General features: G+C 37.8%; 1 protein-coding gene across 2 annotated transcripts in view; it reads right to left on the reverse strand.

Moving 5' to 3' along the window:
- Positions 1–22,966, reverse strand: part of Brip1 (BRCA1 interacting protein C-terminal helicase 1) — a 137,931-nt gene that overhangs the window by 78,481 nt on the left and 36,484 nt on the right. The window contains exons 6-12 of one of the 2 annotated variants that reach the window (XM_021212802.1): positions 21,309–21,624; positions 16,341–16,562; positions 11,357–11,556; positions 9,344–9,476; positions 6,345–6,499; positions 3,096–3,261; positions 2,845–2,985 (exon numbers count right to left, since the gene is read on the reverse strand). In XM_021212802.1, coding sequence (XP_021068461.1) covers positions 2,845–2,985; positions 3,096–3,261; positions 6,345–6,499; positions 9,344–9,476; positions 11,357–11,556; positions 16,341–16,562; positions 21,309–21,624 — 1,333 coding nt within the window. The remainder of the gene's footprint in view (positions 1–2,844; positions 2,986–3,095; positions 3,262–6,344; positions 6,500–9,343; positions 9,477–11,356; positions 11,557–16,340; positions 16,563–21,308; positions 21,625–22,966) is intronic. The other variant, XM_021212801.1, reaches the window with a different exon arrangement.

Consider the following 22,966-nt stretch of genomic DNA (forward strand, 5'->3'; position numbering starts at 1 on the left):
ATAGGGAACTTTCGGGATAGCATTTGAAATGTAAATAAAGAAAATAATAATAAAAAAATAAAAAGAAAAAAGAAAAAGAAAAACCACAATTAACATAGATTATAACACCAGGAGTAGGGAGTAGTTATAGAGAAACAGAATTTTAAGGATGAATTTCTCTAGAGGGCTTGTCATGTCTGAAGATGGCTAACTAACTCAATGAAACTTAAGTTACTAAAGACACTACTGGTTGCATAGAAAGCCCTAGAAGTAAGTACTATTTAAAGAACTTAGTGAGATAAGCACATTGCATATTCCTGACTCACCTTCTGGGAGGAACAAGGAATTTAATAACTCCACACATAAAATTTTTGACAATTTGTAGAAAAACAAGAAAGCAATGATGCTAGCTGTTGCTTCTTGCATTTTCGGGTAAAGTGAAAATGGAGAATAAGCTTGGTGATAAAATTAACTGGTTCCAGATGAGTATAAACAATTGAAAAGTTTCTAAATGTGTTTGGAGGAGAGTCTTCTCTCGCTCAGCCAGAAAGATCAAGTTGTCAAAATCAAATCCAAGTCCTAGTTACAGGGTTGACAGACGTAACAAAAGAGACGTGTGGCCATCCTGGAAGGGGGTCGGCAGTTAAAGTGAGGGCACTGGTCAGAAGAAAGTGAGCTCCTACAGCTTGGGACAGACACTGAGCTCTCATACACTGATGGCTTTATTAGGCCTGGGGAAATACTTTTCCCTCCCAACCCGTAACAGAGGATGCATCCCACCTCCCACTCTCTATAGACAATATATTTCCTCTCCATTGACATCTACACACATACACAAAGGAAGAAGGGGAAGAGTAGCAAACATTATGAAATGCTAACAACCAACAAACAAAAGATGGTAAGACAATTATTTCAACTTTTCTTAAATTTACAATCTTAAAACCCATTTATTTTTACTATTTTTAATTTCATATATGTTTATGTGTAGGTTCCATGAAGGTCAGAGTACCAGATCCCTTTGTAGCTGGAGTTACAGGCACCTGTGAACCACCAACCAAGGTGGATGCTGGGAACTAAACCTGGGTCCTCTGAAAAAGCAGCAAGTACTCTTAACTGCTGAGCTGTATCTCTCCAGCCTTAAAATTTACAATTTTTCTAAAGAAAAAGTTAAGAAAAATCAATAGACAGAAATCTAAACAAATTTTGGCATAGTCATACAGTGATATATTATGTTGCCTAACAAGAAAATTTGATACATGCTGCTGCAGATGAACATTGAAGACATCATCTACAGTGTAACAAACCTTCGAAATGTTATGTCAAGTAAAAACAAAAACAAAAAAAACCCAATATGCCAATCATAAAAAGACAAGGATTCTGCTTACAAACGAAAAAGTTCTTGAGACTGACTGTGCAACAAGTGGCCATATGTAACATTAAGCTGTATACTTGAAAATGGTCAGATGATAATTTTATTCTACATGGATATTTTAATTGAGACTTAAGAGTAATTTTTACACTGATGGACAATATTGAAACTCTACTTGGGCTGGAGAGATGGCTCAGCGGTTAAGATCACTGTCTGCTCTTCCAGAGGCCCTGAGTTCAAAACCCAGCAACTACATGGTGGCTCACAACCATCCATAATGAGATCTGATGCCCTCTTCTGGTGTGTCTGAAGACAGCTACAGTGCACTTAGATATAATAATAATTAAATCTTTAAAAATAAAAGGAAAGAAAAACGCTATTCAATTACACCATAAGCATTATTATTATGATTCAGTGACAGTCCAGGATACGTGGACTGTGTACATTAGGGTAAAACATAATTAATTAGAGTATAGACTAGCAACCTTGTGAAAAAAATCATATTGAATTTGCTAACCTGCATTTACTTATGCTTCTAAGCAAGGCAGCATGAAATGTGGAACCTGTGCTCTCACTTCACTCCTGCTAAGAGCAATGCTTGTCAAAGGCACATTCTGGCACATTGGAAAGCAAATTCTTAGTTACAAACATGTAGAATTATGGGCCTCAACCATCAAATGTCAGTGTGTTTTCTAGCAACTACAATGTCCCCACAAGTAAACCTATATATATATATATATATATATATATATATATATATATATATATATATAACTAGAACCATGTTAGGCACATAAGAATGATGTTAAGTAAATAGCTAACATTAAATAACTCATAAACAGAGCTAGAAGTACTAGTGCAAACCTACAAGCTCAGCATTTGAAAGGTGGGCCATAAAAGATGCTGTCTAAACAAAACAAAATAAAACAGTGATTGAGGGATGGCTCGCTGATTAAGACTATGTATGTACTGCTTTTACAAAGGACCTGAGCTTGGTTCTCAGCTCCCACATGATCTGGCTCACAAATGCTTGCACCTCTAGTTCCTGCGATTCCTCTTCTGTCCCATGCAGGCGTCTGCTTGACAGCACACATAAACTAATGAAGGTATACCCACACAATAACTTAACAAAAAAGAATAAATAAAATATATATACCATAGTCTAACAGAAGAGAGAAACAGATAATTAAAAGTAGGAACTATCACACAAAAGCAAGTATTTTCTTGTCTTGAGATCCCGTAGAGAATCCAAACTGTACTCAAAGGAGGCATTTAAAGCAGTCATTGAATCCAAGGCAATAACACTTTCAGGGCAGCGTCAGGACTTCCTCTCACAAACCCTACAGCTGACAAGATTTTCTTTTACTCTAAAACTAACATGGGAATTGTCTATCAGACTTTGCTTATAAGAATTTATGGTATTCTTTATATTTATATGAAATTACACTCAGGTAGAAAGATTGAGAGCATTAATAAGGTAGAGCAAAATAACTTACCTGTGAGTTACTGATGACATGGTTAGCCTCCAGTTGGATGCTAAATGTGACACCAAGCTCAGATGAAAAGGATTTCAGGGGTGAGAGTGTTCCTGATGTTAGAACAATGGTCCGTACTTTGTCATTAATATCTGAAAAGGCCTACAAAGAAACGCCAAACAGATGAGATCATCTTCTTAAAAAGCTAAACATAGCCATTTAATTTCTGGTCCTAGTCAAGACAAGTTCCACTTAGGACAGAGTGAGCTTACCACAGCTGGATTTAAGCACCAAAAGTTTAGCGCATTAACTCCAATTTTCTGTCGTGAATTTTTCTTATTTTTTGGTACAGCCAAGACTGCAGTTTTATCAAAAATAGCAATCTGATTTGTCCAGGAGTAAGTCTGTTGAATAGCAACTTTATAATCATCTGCAAATCTAAATGGAAAGACAATGCTAATTGAACTACAAAACATAAAACAATGATCAAACTAGATACATATCAAACCTGGTAACTTCAAAACTTAACAGTGTCATGCTTTCCCACAAGAAGAAAATGCTGTCCCCACCACTAGTTAACTCAGGAATTTTGATGTACATTAAGCCATGAAATAACAGAACTCAACAAATTCTTACAAGAAATATTAAAAATCAAATCAGCTAACTTCATTAGCCACTTTTCCAATTTCATTTTAAACATGATGTAAAATAAATCAAGGCAGAACCAGAACTCAACTTCATGCCTTCTAACTTATATCTGCTAAGTAGAACATAGGAATTACAGTTAAAGAAAGTCATAGACAAGTTATGCTTTTTTATTGTATGAGGAAATAAGGTAATTTTAGTCAGTTTTAAAAGTGTTAGGAAATAATTATAAAACTTTTTTTTTGTTTTGTTTTGATTTGTGTATGTGTGGGGGCATGCTTTCTCCAGGATCTACATATGACCTCACGTAGAGGTCAGAGGACACCTTGCAAGAACCAGTTCTCCCATATGTATTTCAGGGATCAAGCTTGGGTCAGCAGCCTTCAACTTTACCTTTAGCACCTTACTGCCATGCCACCTTACTGGCTCTTCAAATTGCATTTCTTTTCATGAGGTTACTGGACCAGAGTATATATGATCCCATCCCCAGCCTGTGTCCCTAAGAATCTATAAAATGTCCAGGCTTACTCCTGATAAAATGTGTCATCCAAAACTATGCTCTCATGGCATTTCACCCCTACATTCATCTCTAGAGAAGTCAGATCTTTAAGCTCAAATCAGGAACTCAGTAATTGCAAAGAACATTTTATAAATATCCTCAAATCCCAAAACTATAAAACTCTAAGGTACATTTAAAAAGAGAGTTAAGCAAACAAGACTTTGTAACTAAAAAATATCTGCTCAACTGGGTGGTTCACATATTCAGACCCTGGGCTCAAGATGGTACGGCAGGACAATGCAAAGTTAGGAAACGTCTTGGCTACACAATGAGATCAAAAATTCTCCAAAAACAAAAGAAAAACCAGAACAAAATAATTTCCTTATATTAAAAAAAGACAATTAAGATGTAAAAAGACAACTCATAACACAGTAAAAGTGAACCACAAGAGTATTATATCTCACAGAGGATTCGTATCCCATCTGCATAAATAACTATACAAACCAACAATTAAAAGGAGTAAGTAAAAATCAGACAATTGTGGGCTAGAGAGATGGCTCAGTGGGTAAGAGCACTGACTACTCTTCCGAAGGTCCTGAGTTCAGTTCCCAGCAACCACATGGTGGCTCACAACCACTCGTAATGAGATCAGATGCCTTCTTCTAGAGTGTCTGAAGACAGTTACAGTGTACTTACATATAATAAATAAATCTTAAAAAAAAAACAAAAACAAAAACAAAAACGGACTACTGACTTTAAGTAGATTATTTTTACAAAGAAGACTTACAATTGGCTAACAGGTACAAAAAAAGGTTACAGGATTGAAAGTCATCAGGAAATGCATATCAAAAGCATTCAGCAGAATCACTGGGTATCCAGTAGGATGGCTACTATTTTTTTTTAAATGCCCAGAACTAAAGAATGCACGGGCAAGGACATGGAGAGTCAGAACCTTAGACACTGCTAAAGGAAAGCTCAAACAGTATAACTTCTGTGCAAAATGCGAAGGCATTCCTTGCAAAGTTAAATGGAACTGTCACATGATCTTCAGCTCCACTACCAGGTAAAATGTGTCCATCCAGAGGAAATGAAAGCAGTCTCAAACAGCTATCCATACACAAATAGTTATAGCGGTATTATAAATAGTAGGGAGAAACCTTAATTACCTAACCAAAAAAAGATTAACAAAAAAGAGGGCATATTTGTATAGTGGAATATTATTCACCCATAAAAAGGAATGAAGTTTGATATATGCTCTACACAGAAAAGCTCTGATAAATTATACCAAACGAAGTAAGTCAGACACAAAGAGACAACAGTAACACGGGGAGCAACTGCTTATGCATGTAAAATCCTTGTTTGAATGGTAGTGATGACTGCAAATGCAGGGGTGTCTATGGCACTGGTTAAGTATATTTCACATGATAATATAATTTTTAAAACATTCAAAAGTCCTGAAGGCCAGTAGAACTATAGCTTTTAAGAGATAGGCTGGCACAGTGACACAGACCTATAATCCCAGCATTGGGGAGGTGAAGGCAGGATAATCAGGAGTTCAAGATCATCCTCTGCTGCATAAAGAGTTTGAAGCCAGCCTGGGATACATACATCCTGTCTTAAATAGAAATAAGCAAAACAGGGCTGGTGAGATGGTTCAGCAGCTAAGAGCACCGACTGTTCTTCCAGAGGTATGATTCAAATATCAGCAACCACATGGTAACTCATAATCATCCATAATGAGAAAACAAATAAAGAACCTATGGGCCAGAACGAGGGGGTGGGGGTGGGCCAGAGTGAGCAGAGCCAGAGTGAGAGGGGGCTGGAGAAAGCAGCCTAGAGTGAGAAGAGGGAGAAAGGGAAGGGGGAAAAAAATAAGCAAAATACACAAAAAAAGAACTTTCAAATACTGATAGACCCAGATCCTAATTATACTTAAAAGGAAATGAAACTGCTTAAACTTAGCACTGAAGGACTACAAGCTAAAGAAGAGTTAATTAAGTGACCTTACTGATTTCAATATTTATTTTCATTAATGAGAAAAAGACACATTTCAACTGATCCACGTCTCTGTCAATAACAATCTATACATATATATAGCTGTAACATTTCAGATTTCCCTATTAAGTTAAAAACGACACTCATCTGGCTGATTTTTAAAATTTTCATTTATTATTGTGTGCACGTGCTCTACAGTATGCACGTGGTGGTCAGAAGACAGCCTGTAGAGCTTGTTCTCTTCCCCCACTTTTATGTAGCTCTGGGGATGGAACTCTGGTTGCTAGCATATATAAGAAAACACCTTTACCCGCTGAGCAATCTTACTCACTAAAGGCTAAAAACAAAACACAACAACAACATCCCAACAGAACAGGCTTACCTGCTATTTTCTCTAAAGAGATAGTCAAGCACCATAAAGAGTCCTTTGAGCATGATTTGAGTTGATGCACTAATAATAGGTATTTGTATTGCCTCCTCTTTACCATGGATTGATGTGGCTTTCTCTTCTTTTTGAAGAACAGCTGAGAGATGTCTCTGTAAGAAATTACAGTATTATTCATAAAGGGGGTAGAGGGGTGACAGAAGGAAAATCCATTGCAAAGTATTAATACAAACCAAAATGAAGCAGGTATTCATGAACACAAAAACTCAAGTCACTTTGCATTTCTGGTCTTGCCTCTTTACCTATCACAGCAGGTAGGATGGAACTCCAGGGCTTTCTGCACGCTAGACATTTGTAGCTTACCTACCCAAGCCAGCAATGGAATTTAGATTTCCATGGTAGCAAATATTCCTCTGAGCCAGACACTTTAATAAAAGCATTTAGGAGAATAACTTCTTCAGGCAACTAGTGTGCTATTTAGTACCTTTCAGAAGCAATGAACCAAAATTTAAAAGTACCAATGGATTTGAATAAAGTTTTTTTTTCCCTTAAATGCCTGAATTGTATATAGGAAATAAGTCTGGTAATGAGGCTATCATATAATAAACATATTTTACTAATATTCATTTTTCTTACTATTGTTTTGGTAGATGAATCCAGGTCTTCAAGAGTAGTATTAAGGGCAGGGCATAGCATTGAGAGCCTTTAATCCCAGCACCCAAGAGATAGAGGCAGGTGGATCTCTGAGTTTGAAGCCAGCCTGGTCCACAGTCAAGACCACACAGAGAAACTGTCACAAAAAAACAAAACTAAATAACAACAAAAAGGCTACTAGGCAGGAACTCTAATGAGCCACATCCAAGCCTGGTAAGTAAAATTTAAATAGTTTAGAGAAACAATAAGAAAGGAAATAAAACTAAGAGCAGATGCATTGAAGAGTAAGCATAGGCTGCTATTAGTGACCCAGGAATCCCTCAACATACAAATCTTCGCATGAGGAAAGGAAGGATATGGTTAGTGATGAATGAAATGAAGAAAATATAAAATAAAACACATACAAACCACATGCTTGCTCTCTTAGCACCTAGAAGGTAAAGGCAGAAAGCTAAAGAGTTTAGGTTAGTCAGTGTATCTAGCAAATTCAAGGCAAGACTATAATACATAAGTAAGACCTTATCTCCAAAAATGAAAGCCAAAATATATACAATTCTATTAAGTCTTAAAGAAAAAAAGAAGAGAGAAAGAAAGAAAGAAAAGAAAAGAAAAGAAAAGAAAAGAAAAGAAAAGAAAAGAAAAGAAAAGAAAAGAAAAGAAAAGAAAAGATCCAAGGTTGGAGTGTTGCTCAGTGGTTAGAGCACTGGCTGCTCTTATAGAGGACCCAAGTTCAGTTCCCAGCACTCATGTGGCAGCTCACAACTGTCTATAACTCCAGTTCCAGGGGAATCTGAAGCCTTCTTCTTGCCTCCATGGGCACCAATCATGCACATGGTACACATACATACATGAAAGTGAATACTCACATACAAAATAAAAATAAATAAATCTTAAATAACAAAGAATCCTCCTTGAAATCCCTCTTCTAGGTTTAGCCCACTAAATGTAGACCTTACCTCACACCAAGAAAACTTCTCTTTGCAACAGTCAGAGACCATCACAGAAAACCACAACAAATCAAAATGCAGAGCTATGGAGCCCAATCCCAAAGGATACATCTACAAGATAACTCCTGCACCTAACTTAGGGATCACTGTGGAAGACAATGGGTATGTGGAAAGACTGTAAAATTGGGGAAACAGGAATTCACTGTGAGATTTTGTATGCTAGGCCATACCCATAAAGTCTCACCAACATGAATGCCTAAACAAGAACTGAACAAAGATAATAGGCATGCTAATGTGGAAGGAGAGAGCAGAAGACCTCAAGAAATAGTCTTCCTGGGAGGAGGGCACCAATTAATTATCCTACACCAACCGCAGACACAGATGCAGATTCACACTTGTGCGCACACACACACACACACACACACACACACCCTACATGCAAGAAACGTTAACTTACATATTGCTACAGGGAAGATTTATATATAGTATAATTCCAATCACAAGGCATTCTAGAAAAGACAAAGCTATAGAATCAGCAAGGAGATGAGTGCTTGTCTGGGTCTCAGGAGTGCCAAAGGGTATCGGAGGCATGAAGAAGAACAATATAGAGGATGTTTTAGGACAGCAAATCTATTCTGTATGATGCCTTAATGGTGGGTGACTAGGCAAATCCTAGTTGAACTATACAACATGGACTAAGTTGTCAGGAAAACCATGGCCTTTGGGTGACAATAACACACTAATGCTGATTCATGAACTGTAAGAAGTATATTCTATGACTCTATTTATTGTCATGGCGGACAGTGGCGATGAATAAAATTGTACCCCACTTTCTCAGGGTGGGCCTAAGGTTAAACACCTTTTGCAGGGAAGAATGTCTGGGAAGAGGAGTTTACTGGTTAAGCCTCTAGGCCTTTAGGTACTTCATTAAAATGGAGCTCTGTCTTAAGAAAGTGACCTCACATCCTCTACCTGCGGAGGTGTTTGGGGCATTGTGACCTGATGGTCACAAACCTATGGAGAGCTGTGGCCTCATGCCAGGACCTGTAGTCCAGGAGTGTGGCAAAACACCTACCATTCCTGCAAGGTCAAGGAGGTGTCAAGCCTATGCTCAACCAGGGACCAGGCTGCCTTTCACGGTCCTACAATATTGGTTTCTTTTAGCTGTGAATAAAAGAATAACTCCTTTAAAGTCTTACTTTGTCCAAACTAAATAATATATTTGTGCCATCACCTAAAGATTATCAGATTTAGATAAGAAAAATTTAAAACAATTTTTAAACTATTAGTTTTTAAAATTCTAGACATTTTACTGGATATGCTATGGCTTTTCTCACACCTAAATGACACCTGGTTGGCTAAATAAATGTCATGGGCAGAGAAAAAGCATCTTACCTGCAGTCCTGGAAAAGTGGCTGTGGTGATGCCCATCCTGTATAAGTCTAAGAGCATCTCATTTCCACTCCATATTTTACAAGACGATTCATAACTCCTTTCTACAAGATGCTTAGAATTTGTTTCTAACCAACTGGAATTAAAACAAAACAATTCAATTAACCAGTGTCATCCTTAGCTGTACTGTTTTAGCAGAAGTGGAGAACTGTTATTCATTCATGGATCTGCATGCATCCATTGACATTGTTAGGACATAAGCATGGGTTAACACATCTCCACAAACGCACATTTCATACTGTAAAATAAGCTCTGACATAGCAGAAGTAAGCTTTTATTAAGGAAGAAACAAGTGTGAGCTTTTTGTGGATTTGCACTGCTTTACTAAGTCACAAGTATGAGGTGTTTATATTAAATCACATAAAATGAATGCAAAACAGGTATTTATGGTGCACATTTACAATAGAATTACCTGAAAGTAATATGTATTGATATGCACACTCACTTAATAAAAGCTTGAATGTCACTTTATAGCAAAGATCTGAGTAAAAGTGACAACAGTACTCAAAGTAAACAAAGTCCTCACTCCTCTGGAAATCCAAGTCTATTAAAAAGGGTCAGAAACACAAACAAAAAACGTAAGAAAGGGAATATCAGGGCAGAAGACAGAGCCTGGGGCAGAGTGCTTGCGTAACCCGTGAGGCTGTAGGGTCGGTCCCCAGCACACGGGGGGGGGGGGGGGGGGGGGGGGAGTACTGACACGTGAAAATAAAGCTAATCACAGCTTGGTGGTTACTGTAATCTTATGTCTGTGAGATTCTTCTAAAACTGATTTTTCTAACAACTGAATGCAGAAAAGTGGCCAGTCCCAGAGGGGATTAAAAAAAAAAAAAAAAAAGAATGAAAACAGAAAGAATAGCTGGTACAGAGTTAAACCTTTTGCTTCTTTGAGGGCCTGAAAGAAAACCAGTGTGGGAGTCACAATGGGCAGAGAGATAATGATACAGTGTTACCGAATTAACTAGAAACAGACTGGTCAGCACAAGGACAAGAAATCTGGGATTTAACCAAAGTTTGAAATAAAGTTTTAAAGAAGAAAGTGAGTGGGGGCTGGAGAGATGGCTCAGTGGTTAAGAGCACTGACTGTTTTTCCAGAGGACCTGAGTTCAATTCCCAGCAACCACATGGTGGCTCACAACCATCTATAAGCCCTCTTCTGGGGTGTCTGAAGACAGCCACAGTGTACTTGTCATATATATAAAATAAATAAATAAAATCTTAAAAAAAAAAAAGAAAGAAAGAAAGAAAGAAAGAAAGAAAGAAAGAAAGAGAGTATTTTAAGTGTTCAAAGGATGATTCAGACTTGCCATGCAGAATGGATTATGAGAGAAAGAAAAGAATGAAAGCAGAGTCATATGAGGAAGCTGTCAGTAACACTGAGACCATAGACACCGGGTGACTCAGAGCACACTGTACAAGTGGTGCCTATACAGCTCAATGACTGACTAACTGGAGGATGAGGTGAAACAGTGATCCAAGACAGTACTTAGTATTTCACTTGAGGAGCTAACAGGCTGTTTCTTTAGATGAGAAAGATGAATGCAGAGAGTGAGACAGTAGATAGAGCAGAGGGAGGAAGCTCATCCTGTATTTAAAGTTAAAATACATTAGATATCTTCACAGATATAAAAAATAACTGTTTATGGGACTCTTACTGCATGGCGAGGTCAGGACTAGAGGCCCAGGCTTAGGCTTAAGCAATGCTGTGGACAATTCTCAACCCCACAGCTCTCAGAGTGGGATGCATATAAATACAAGGAAATACAAGGAAGAAGTTGGGGGGAGGGATGGCCTAGTGGCTGAAGTGTTGGCTTGCACAAGTACGAGGACCTCTGAGCCACCGAGTCATCTCTTCAGCATCCTTGAGTTTACTAACTTTAAAATACCCTGACATAATAAAACATGCCTTTAATACAAAAAGACAATATGAACACACTGACAGACAAAAATTCTTACTTGATGAGGTTACAGCACACATCTCGTAGGGGCTCGTGGCTTTTCTTCCTTATATTACTGTTGATCAAACTATCTAGCTCATCCCGAGCAAACCTAAGCTGAACTTCTGTTACACTGTAGCTTGCTGATTCCCGAGCACAGTCTTCAATATTATGAGCTTCATCTAAAATGACAACTTGTCCTTTCAGCTTTATATCCATCTGTAAGATAAAATAATTTTCTATTAAAACATTTGATAAAGAAAATAATAATAATAATAAAAAAAACATTTGATAAAGAAAATAATAATAATAATAATAAAACATTTGATAAAGTGGATTTAATAGGTTAAAGATTTCATTTAAAAATTCACAATATTCTCTGTCTCTCTGTCTCTCTCTCTCTGTCTCTGACTCCCTCCCTCCATCCCTCTCTCCCTCCCTTTCTTTCCTCTCAGACTTGCATGAATAAAAATTGAAATAAACCTAAGTGTACAAAAAAAAAAAATCCACAATATAGGCCAATATTGCTTGTGCACTTTCTTTTTTTTTTTTTTTTAAAGATTTGTTTTACTATATGTAAGTACACTGTAGCTGTCTTCAGACACTCCAGAAGAGGGAGTCAGATCTTGTTACAGATGGTTGTGAGCCACCATGTGGTTGCTGGGATTGGAACTCTGGACCTTCGGAAGAGTAGTCAGGTGCTCTTACCCACTGAGCCATCTCACCAGCCCGCTTGTGCACTTTCTATTAAGGAGTTGATGCTCAAGCCAGAGTTCACCACTTCTCACTCTAAAACACCAGGCAATCAATCTCTCAATGAAAATGTGCCTTTCAACTGAGCATGGATCAAGGCACCGCTGGCTACACAGAGGGTATTCAACTGTACAAAAAGGAAGGTTTCAGTACAAAATTTAACATGATTACCAAACACTGCGCATGTGTGCGTGCATGTGTGCGTGTGTGTGTGTGTGTGTGTGTGTGTGTGTGTGTGTGTGTGTGTGTTTGGTGTCGTGACTAAGCACAAGGCTTTATGCTTGTTATATAAGCACTTTAATAAATGAGGATACATCTGTATCCCTGAATAGAAAATCTTTAGAAGAGAAACAAAAATGCAGATTCAATAATTCTAAAACAATATACATGCTTGCCTCATTTCTGCCTGACCTATGACCCTTCATTTTGAACCCTTCTTCTTCAGCATGAACCCAGAAGATTACTAATCTGTAATTTAAGTGACATCATGTTTCCTACAATAAGGGTAAAAGAAAGCTCATAAGCAGGCTCATCAGTTAAAGTATTCCAAGGCTCTGTGGTCAGAGACCAGATCAAATAAGTAATGGCTATGCCACCCAAGCTGGGCCAAGCAGAGTGGCTGGAGGGATGAAAGCAAGCTCATGCTCTTTTCTCCAGACTAGGACTTCCTGAGGACAAAGCATCACAATGAAGAGAAAGCTAATTCTTTTCAACTCTTTTCAAGTTGGGTTTGTGCAATTTGCAATTGAGGATCCTGAGTAATAAAACATGGAAATTCTATTAAAGTAATCACCAATAAATTATTTTTGAGAAAGTAATAACATATACAGGTCTGGAAGTGACTGAAAAAGAACAGAAATAGACTGAGTGTCAAAGGCAGAAATCCCAGTAGGACAGGGGCAAGGCAGAGCAAGCACTTCAGCAAGTGTAATCAGAGACACGGGAATCTCTGGGAGACTCTCAGGGTACTCAAGGCCTTCAGATGGGGGTTTTAATGAGGGTTGAAAGGCAGTTCTATGCCAGACTATTGAGCATCTTGAAAATAAAGCATAAATATGGATCCTATCCCAGAGCAAAGGGAGAAATCGATTTTCAAGTAAGGGAATGGTAGAATAAAAATAACACAAAGACTACCCTCACTAACATTGTTATAACTACACCACAACGGGGTTTATACCCAAAAGGTGTTCCACCATCCCACAAAGACACTTGCTCAACTTTATTCATAATAGCCAGAAACTGGAAAAAACCTAGATGTCCCTCAGTTGAAGAATGGATAAGGAAAATGGGGCATATATACACAATGGAATACTATTCAGTGACTAAAAACATGAACTGTACAGGCAAATGGATGGAACTTGAGAATATCATCCTGAGTGAGGTAACCCAGCCCAAAAAGGACAAGCATGATATGTACTTACTTATAAATAGATATTAGCCATAAAATACAGGATGCCCCACAGACCCTAAGAAGCTAAGCAAGAAGGAAGGCACAAGTGAGGATGCTTGAATCTCACTTAGAACGGGGAATAAAACAGTCATAAGAGGGGCTGAAGAAGGCTGGTGAGATGGCTCAGTGGGTAAGAGCACCCGACTGCTCTTCTGAAAGTCCAGAGTTCAAATCCCAGCAACCACATGGTGGCTCATAACCATCTGTAACAAGATCTGATGCCCTCTTCTGGGGTGTCTGAAGACAGCTACAGTGTATAATAAAGATCTGATGCCCTCTTCTGGGGTGTCTGAAGACAGCTACAGTGTATAATAAATAAATAAATCTTAAAAAAAAAAAAAAAAAAAAAAAGAGGGGCTGGAGAGATGGACCAACAGTTAAGAGCATTGAATGCTCTTTTAGAGGCACGGAGTTCAATTCCCAGCACCCACATGGTAGCTCACAACCATCTGTAATGAGATCAATGTCCTCTTTTGGCATGTAGGTATACATGCATGTAGAACACTATACACATAATAAGTAAATGAACAAATCTTTAAAAAATAGTCATAAGAGGCAGGAAGAAGGAAGGAACTGGGTGGGAGAGGGGATGGGGAAGGGAATGAGGGTGTGTTCAGGATCAGGTATAGGGAGGAATAAGAGAGATGGCCAACCAATAATTTGTCCAACTTGAGACTCATCCCATGGACAAGCACCAACCCTTGGCATTATTAATGACACTCTGTTATGCTTGCAGACAGGAGTTTAGCATGGCTGTCCTCTGAGAGTCTCCACCCAGCAGCTGACTCAGACAGATACAGATATTCACAGCCAAACAGTGGATGGAGCTTGGGGACTCTATGGAAGAATAGGAGGAAGGATTGAGGGCCCGAAAGGGAATAGGAACTCCATAGGAAGACCAACAGAATCAACTAACCGGACCTTTGGGGCTCTCAGAGCCTGAATCACCAGCCAAAGAACACATACAGGATGGACCTAGGCCTCCCCACATATACACAGCAGATATGCAGCTTGGTCTTCATGTGGGTGTAGAACAACTGGAGCAGGGGCTATCCAAAGGTGTTGCCTGTCTATGGGATCTGTTCTACTAGCTGGGCTGCCTTGTCTGGCCTCTCAGAAGGATGTGTCTAGCCTTGCAGAGATTTGGTGTGCCAGCATGGGGGGATACTTGGGAAGGGGGGGGGTCCACCTGCTCAGAGGAGAAGAGGAGGGGAGATGGGAGAAAAGATTGTGGGAGGGAGGGAGTAGGAGGGGGGCGGTAAAGTGACTAAAAAAAAAGAGCTAACCAATAAAAGGTACAGTAGCAGAGGCTAGTGGAATGGTAGCAAATAAAATGCCTAATTGAGGTTGAAGAGATGGCTCTGTGGATAAGAGCACTTGCTGGTCTTCTAGAAGATCTGCATTCAATTCCCAACATCCATACGAGGGTTCAAAACTGTCTGTTCCCTTAGCTCACGGGAGGTCTAACACCCTCTTCTGGACCGTGGGCACCTCAGACATGTTTTGTACAGGCATATACACATTCAGGCAAACCAATACATATACAATAAAAAATTAAATGAAATATCAAAAAATTTAAGTGTCTATTAATTTTGAACTTTAAAAACTGGAGCTGCAGCTATGATTCAGCTGGTAGAGTACTTGGCCAACATGGATGAAGCCCTGAGTTGGACTACTAGAACTGCAAGACCTGAGTGTGGCAGCATGCACCTGCAAGCCTGGCACTTGGACAGTAGAAGCAGAATGATCAGAAGTTCAAGGTCATCCTCAGCTACATAGCAAGTTCAAGGCTAATTTACTGGGCTATATGAAATCCTGTCCCAAAGACAAAACAAAACAAAACAACCCTGGAACAGAAAAAAAGAGCAGAAAGCTAGCATGAATTGTACAGTCACACTCAAAGAAAGCAGTAACTGGCTATACCTAACTGTTTACTCTTTTTCTTAGGCTATAATAATTATAATAAGAATCAGGCAAACAAATAAAACCTAAAGTTCATTACTAAAAAAATTTACAATGTACAACTTTCATAGTACGTACATAAGCTCTTGAATATATTTATCTCTCCCCACACCCAGAGAAATGTTTTTAAAATAATTCTTAACTTTGCCAGGTGGTAGTGGCACATGCCTTTGATCCCAGTACTCGAGAGGCAGAGGCAGGCAGAACTCTGAGTTGGAGCCCAACCTGGTCTATAGAGTGAGTTTCAGGACAGCAAGGACTACATAGAGAAACCTTGTCTCAAAAATCAAACAAACAAACAAACAAACAAACAACTCTTAACTTCATGAGTGGAGAGAACAATGGTTATATAATGGTATATATATATAAGGGGAACAGCTATATAATGGTATATATATATAAGGGGAACAGCTATATAATGGTATATATATATAAGGGGAACAGTTATATAATGGTATACACACACACACACACACACACACACACACACACATATATATGGAACAGTTTTGCTCCACTGAGGACATATGGTAGTGTCTAGAGATATCTGATGGTAACAACTGTGAGGATTCTACTGGCATCTCAGAGACAAACCCAGGGATGCCACTAAACATCACAGAGCACAGACAGCCCAGCACAACCAAGGTTCCTGTAGCCCGATGTGACTCAGTCAAGTCTGGGTTTAAAAGTCACCTCTTAATTTGCCTTTGAACATGTTTTTGGTACTCTGTTTATGTACATTCAGTACAAAGGGGAAAAAAGACATAAATCATCAAAAGCTTTTCTATTCATCACTTATCTCAGTAAGCAGTAAGTTCTAATCTCTATATATACTCACAGTTTCCCTTATTTGTGAGTCTAAAAGGTAATTGTAGGGACAAAAAACTATGTCAGCATCATCTATCAGTTCTCGAGCTGTATAGTAGGGACAAGCTTTCAGTTTCTTCCCGAGGCTGACAAGTTCTTCTATGTCCCAGGCTCTGGACATCCCCTGAAGATGCTGCAGTGTCTGCTGATTACTAATTTTATGAACACCATGATAGAAATAGCAAGACTGCCCCTGAAAACAGACATAAGTGATATGTGAACCAAATTTGGAACCAAAGGAGCAAAATAAGATTATCTCAGAACTTAAAAAACATTACTAAACCCAAAAACGAATACTTTATAGGGAAAATAAATACTTCCATATTTATAATCACAATCATATCTTCCTGCCAAAACACAGGGATCTCACTATGTTTCCCATATTGACCTTGAACTTCTGGGCTCGGATAAGCATCCCATCTGGTGGAGCTGGAATTACAGACCATATTCAAAACCATTTAAAGAAATTATAGTAATTGTCTCAGAATGAGAGAGAACTTAAATACAAAATAAACTTGAGAAAAATATTCTTAAATTGCTTGATGTAGCCATGGCATTAGCCATAACATCTCTGAAAGGATGAACAAAGCAATGGCACCTCTTGTTGCTTTTAAAGCAGAATTAGGATGCTGGGTGGTAATACAGCATGCCTTTAATCCCAGCACTCAGGAGGCAGAGGCAGGCATAACTCTCTGGAAGTTCAAGGCCAGCCTGGTCTACTGAGTGAGTTCTAGGACAGTCAGAGTTACACAGAGAATCCCTGTCTGAAAAAACAAACAAACAAACAAACAAACAGAAAATTTCTGTTCACTCTCTTGTCCCTTCAAATTTAAGTCATGTGACAATATTGGAAGTAAGCAAACAAGGAAGGGAGAGGAGGGGGAAAGGGAAGAAGGAAGACTATCTTGAGAGAAAAATAAAGAAGGATAATTACAATAAAGTTCATAAAATATAAGAATATCCCCAAGATTCAAAATTATATTATTCAGACCCATCTTTCCCTATTTTAAATGTGGAAAAATCTGTTTTAATATACCTTTTATAGTTTCTATTAAGGTGTGACATTTTTTTGAATGGCTATTCTTGTTTGTGTGGTACTGGGTACTGAATATAGGGCCTCGCGCATTCTAGATAAGGAATCAACCACTGAGTCACAGTCCTTGTATGAACATTCAAGATGTCCAACAATTATCCTTATTTTTTTATGATATCTACTAACATCTTTGTTATTATGTTATCAAAATTAAACAATTTTGTAAGTTATTAAAATTTTAATAACTTATCCCAAGTATGAAAGTCCTATATTAACATAAACTGTATAAAAATGGGGGCAAGAGTGAAGCACCTTAGTGGTTAAAAGCACTTACTGTTCTTGCAGAAGACCTGGGTTTGGTTTATAGCACACACAGCAACTTACAACCACCTTAACTCTTGTTCAGGGAACCTGATGCCCTTTCCTGGCCTCCAAGTAGTGTGCATGCAGACTCCTCACATATACATAAATTTTAAAAAGAAATAAGCAGTGTGTAAAATCAGCCCAGAATGGTGGCCAGCATCTATAATTCCAGCACCTGGGAGCCTGAGGCAGTAAGGTAGTAGGTCTACCTGAGTGCCGCAGCAATATTTTCCAACTAACATGAATAACTTAATTAATTAGGTGAATGAATAAAATGTATGAAACTAATAGTCACATCACCAAAAATTTAACAACGGTTTAAGCTCTGAATAATGGGCAATTTGCCAGAATCTCAAGATTCTAATTTTTAGGGACTGGAGAGATGACTCAGCAGATAGGAGCACTGACTGCTCTTCCAGAGGTCCTGAGTTCAAATCCCAGCAACTACATGGGATTTGCTCACAACCATCCATAATGAGATCTGATGCACTCTTCTGCTGTGTCTGAAGACAGCAACAGTTACTCACATTCATAAAATAAATAAGTCTTTTTTTAAAAAAAAATAACAAGTTTTAAAAAAATTCTAATTTTTATCATCAATGTGACTGTACAGGGGGAAAAAACCAAACCAAACCAAAACAAACAAACAAACAAACCCCCAAAACCAAGCCAAAACAAAAAAAATTGTAAACTCATTTTCTATGACCAACAGCACACGTGTTAATTAAATTTATACAAAAGCTATACCCTTGTAAGGCTGGGGATGATAGTACATGCCTTCAATCTTTGCACTCAGGAAGCAGAAACAAGTGAATCTCTTGTGTGGGCCAACCTGTTCTACAGATTGATTTCCAGGCCAGTCAAAGCTACATAATGAGACCTCGTCTCAAAACTAACAAACCAAATGATATACCTTTTTGAGTGAGTAGATTGTTAGGTTCTCTAATGATATTATAATAAGAAAAATAGGCATTGAATGTATAGAGTATGCTTAAGTTTGTATAAAGTGTTCTTGCTCAGAGAACAAATATGCACATATACTCTAGCAAGTAATGACTTTTCTGGCAAAATAAACAACTTTACAGTGGTTTCCTTGAAGGGTTAGAGTACAGGGGAACTGGACAACAGGACTCCTTGTCTTGGGCTAGCTTTGACTCTTTTATCCATGTACTTTATTTCTTTTCTTTTGGGGGAGAGGGAAAGCAGGATCTTCTTATGTAGCCCAGGCTAGCCTTAAATTTGAATCCTTCTGCATGAGCCTCCAAGGACTGGGATTATAGTTGTACACCACAATACCCAGATTTTATTTATTTATTTATTTATTTATTATTTTACAGGTGTGTGTTGCCTACATGCATGTATGTGCACTACATGCATTCCTGGTGCCCACAGAGCGTACCTGATTCCCTATAACTTGATTTACAGGCATATGTGAGTTACCATGTGGGTGTTGGGAACTGAACCCTGATCCTCTGAAAGAACAGCCAGTGCTCTTAACTTCTGACCGTCCTTCCAACTACTTCATTTGAATTTTTGAAAAATAAGATGATCTATATTTAAAACTTTTTAAAGAATTGGCATTTCTGGCTCAACTTTAATTTTCGTTTCTCAATTGAAACAAAAAATTAATTTTGGCAGACAGGTGCCTATCTTTCCAGAATGGAGGCACTTTAAAAGAGACAGTGAACAAAAGCACATGTGCCTTCAGATCAAGCCAAATAATCAGAAAGTTTACACTTGAAAGGCTCTTAGAACGACAGCTCTGTGCAGGCTGATAGTGAAGCCAAAGGCGCATCCCTTTTAGCTCTGTAACAGAACCCAGAAAGGAGTCTGCTGGCTGGAGCGTTATCACACTTTAAACTCCTTTTGCTCAGTGTCGGTTATCTATTTATCATTTCGCTTTGGTAAATCAGCCATACTAAACATAGACACCTATGGTGACTTTGTAATTGGCCCTCATTACAATACCAAATTACTCTGAGGGCTTGGGAACAAGGAAAAGAATGCTCATGTACACCCAGAGGGCAAGTGTTTTACTCTGAGTGAAGATAGAGAAAGCCACAGTAACTATCTTTGTTTAGTTACATCACTAATCTTCAAAAACAAAATACATATTCATTTCAAGCCAATGGAAAATTCTGAGCACTGAAGTCTATTTTTACATGACTCAAACTTGAAGATAAAAAGATCAAGTGCAGGATTCTAGAATATTATACAAAAGGCTGCCTTAAATTTTAATTGCTTTTGCCAATACATTTTAACTTATGTATTTCCTACAAATGCATCCTTCGTCAAGAACAAGTGAAAATAGTCTTAATGACAATGGCAGTCAGCACCTGAGTTTAGCAAAAACATTAGTAACTCATAGAGAACGATTTAAATATGGTACTTACAGTTTCACCACAAAACCCTTTTTCTTGAGTACCTTTGAAACATAAACAGTGAAGAGATTCCACACAACTCTTCAGCTAATGAGAAAGTACTTGAATGGCAACAATACAACTACAGAATTTCAACAATGATTCTGATTAAGTCTATGTTCTCTTCCTTACTCTGAACAAGTCCCTCAAGCTTGTCCACAGACCCTCTTATACTGCAGTCTCTTCTACTACAAAGCTAAATTAGCTGTGAAAGTGTCTTCATTAGGCCCCCAAAACCTTAGTAAACACTCATCTGGTTAAAATAAAACACTGAGAGAGAAAGAACAGTAAAACACAATGTATTCATGTTCTATGGTAGGAGGTGACCATCAATGAACAAAATTCTTGGGACTCTGACTCACAGTCTTCCATGTAGAATCAACTCTGATAACAGACAAAGAAGTTCTCAAAATGTACTGCTATTGCTCACTTTATAGACTGGTTTGCTGAATATTACTGAGTATAATCTCAAACTTACAACTTCAATTTTTAAGCACATTAGCTACACTAGTTATAAACTCTCAAAATAATACTGCCCAGAATTAAAATGGTATTTATAAAAGCATGTCTTATGTCATTCTACCCATCTTAAATTCATACCACACCAATTTCCCTAGAAAAACTTAAGACCATGTGTGACATTGTTTTAAACTTAATAATCTCATACAATTTTTTGAAAAAATACGTACTAATTAGAATTATAAATTAGAATAATCATGTATCTCAATATTAAAAATTTCAAAATTTGCTGTTTAAACTATACTTAAATATATAAAATATGCTAATTAGATCTAATTAGATAAGATTCTTAAAACATCTTTACCCCTTCACCTGACATCATCCATGTTCAACTATTTTGGGTAGAGGGATTTAAAAGAAAAACAAAGATTATATCTGAATACAACAGAAATTAATATCTATAAGTTTTAAAACCAAATCTATCAGTTTAAATGTGAGTCAAGATTTTCTTATGGCAAAATATTTTTCAAAAAATATCAAAGCCAGTAATTAATTTGATTTTCATATTCCTTAAGGTCACTAAAAAATTACATAGAACATGCATCAAGCAATCTGAGTCTTTTCAGCCTTAATTTTCCTTTGAAGCCACAGTCATTTGACTCACGTGTTTGCCATCCAGCAGCTCCATGCACTTTTCTTTTCTGTTGAAGTTTCCCACGACTTCAGGATGAACACAAGTGTGATCCCTGCTGGAAAGAATAGTCATGGGGACCCCTGAGTAAGCTGTCTTACGGAGCTCCCTGGTAATCTGAGCAATCTGCTTGTGTGTCCGTGTCCCAAAATAAATTTTAGGTCTCTTGGTTTGTCCCCCGTGATCTTTCTTAACAGTATTTGCAGACTCTTCGTTGTTTCCTTGTTTAGCAGAACAGCAGCACCTGGAACAAAGGCCATCAGGCTGAAACAAGGAAAGAAAAGAGAAGCTGTCTGGGCCACCACAGCAAACGTTGTAACATCTCTCAGAACGCATCACAATGGTTCAAGAAGTTTTCAGATATTACAGTCTCTAAATTCACCATTGAAGAAACTATACCTCATATACAAATTAGTCCTGTCTTCTCAAACTTAGAAACAGTGTTTCCACACTTATGTTCTCTCTGACATATCATACTGACTCTTCAATTTCAAATGTTTGAAGTACATTTTAATCCTTTTCTTTAATAATTTATAGTTTTTAAATGATATGACAGATTGAAAAACCATCAATTTATCTTGGGTCTCATGTGAACTTGTGACATTACAGAACTGATAATTTTTCTCACAGAACAGCTCAAATATGCTGCATGTCTTTTAAAAAGCATTTGAAAGGTGGTTAACAAAGGAATAGACATAAACAAGCTGAATCTTAAGCATCACTACAAAAGGTAAAGAAAGTTATTCTCTGGCAAAGGCAAGAAAATGAATGCAAAAATATCAACATTTTACAGTGAGTGAAAACAGGCTGCTTGCATGGAACGAGTATGTCTGAAATCCAATTACATGTGTGAAATGAAAACCCACCAGAAAACTGTTACCAAAATAGCTCATCCTGGACAAGCTCACTGGTAATTCAGTATCATAAATTAAATCATGTAAATGTCTCTTTAACTACAGCAAAGGAACCTCAAGAATACAGTCTACAATTTACCTGATTTTAATTCCTGCTTCCAAATTCTGCCCACGCCTCATTTTTTTTTTTTTTTGCAAGTTTAATGCTATGAGAATTCACAGATTCTTAATAAACACTCCCTTTAAAGCTCTCATTCCTCCACCAAATGAGACAGAATGAAGCTTCATGCAGGAGAAATGTAGGGAAACAGTCACGGGTAGGGAAAAGGTAAGGAGCACCACCATTTAAAAGAATTTACACTGGAAATATTCGGTTTTGCAGAACAAATACTCTACTTACTGCATTAAAAAAATTGTAATCAGTAAGATTAGCCTTCATAAACAAATGATAAGTCATAGTATGTTACACCACAATACTGGAGATCAAGCTGTCTTTTAGCCTCAGTTCAGTGGAAAAGCAAGTTCAAATTACTCCTAGTCTCACTCAACCTTGTCCACCATTAAATATTACAATACATGATAGAATGGATGTAAATGTGACCCTTCTGGAGCTGTCACTCACTGGGATAAAAGGTTCACTGATGTGCCAAATAAACATTCAGTCAAAGCAGATAAAGTTACAGTCAGGCTGGAATTGTTACATTCCCCTCTCGGGTTGCCAGTAACAGCAGATTTCATTACAGAGTGCTGCCACATTAAATAGCCAGTTCCAAATAT

This window comes from Mus pahari, chromosome 14 (assembly GCF_900095145.1).
Source record: "Mus pahari chromosome 14, PAHARI_EIJ_v1.1, whole genome shotgun sequence".
Lineage (NCBI taxonomy): Eukaryota > Metazoa > Chordata > Mammalia > Rodentia > Muridae > Mus > Mus pahari.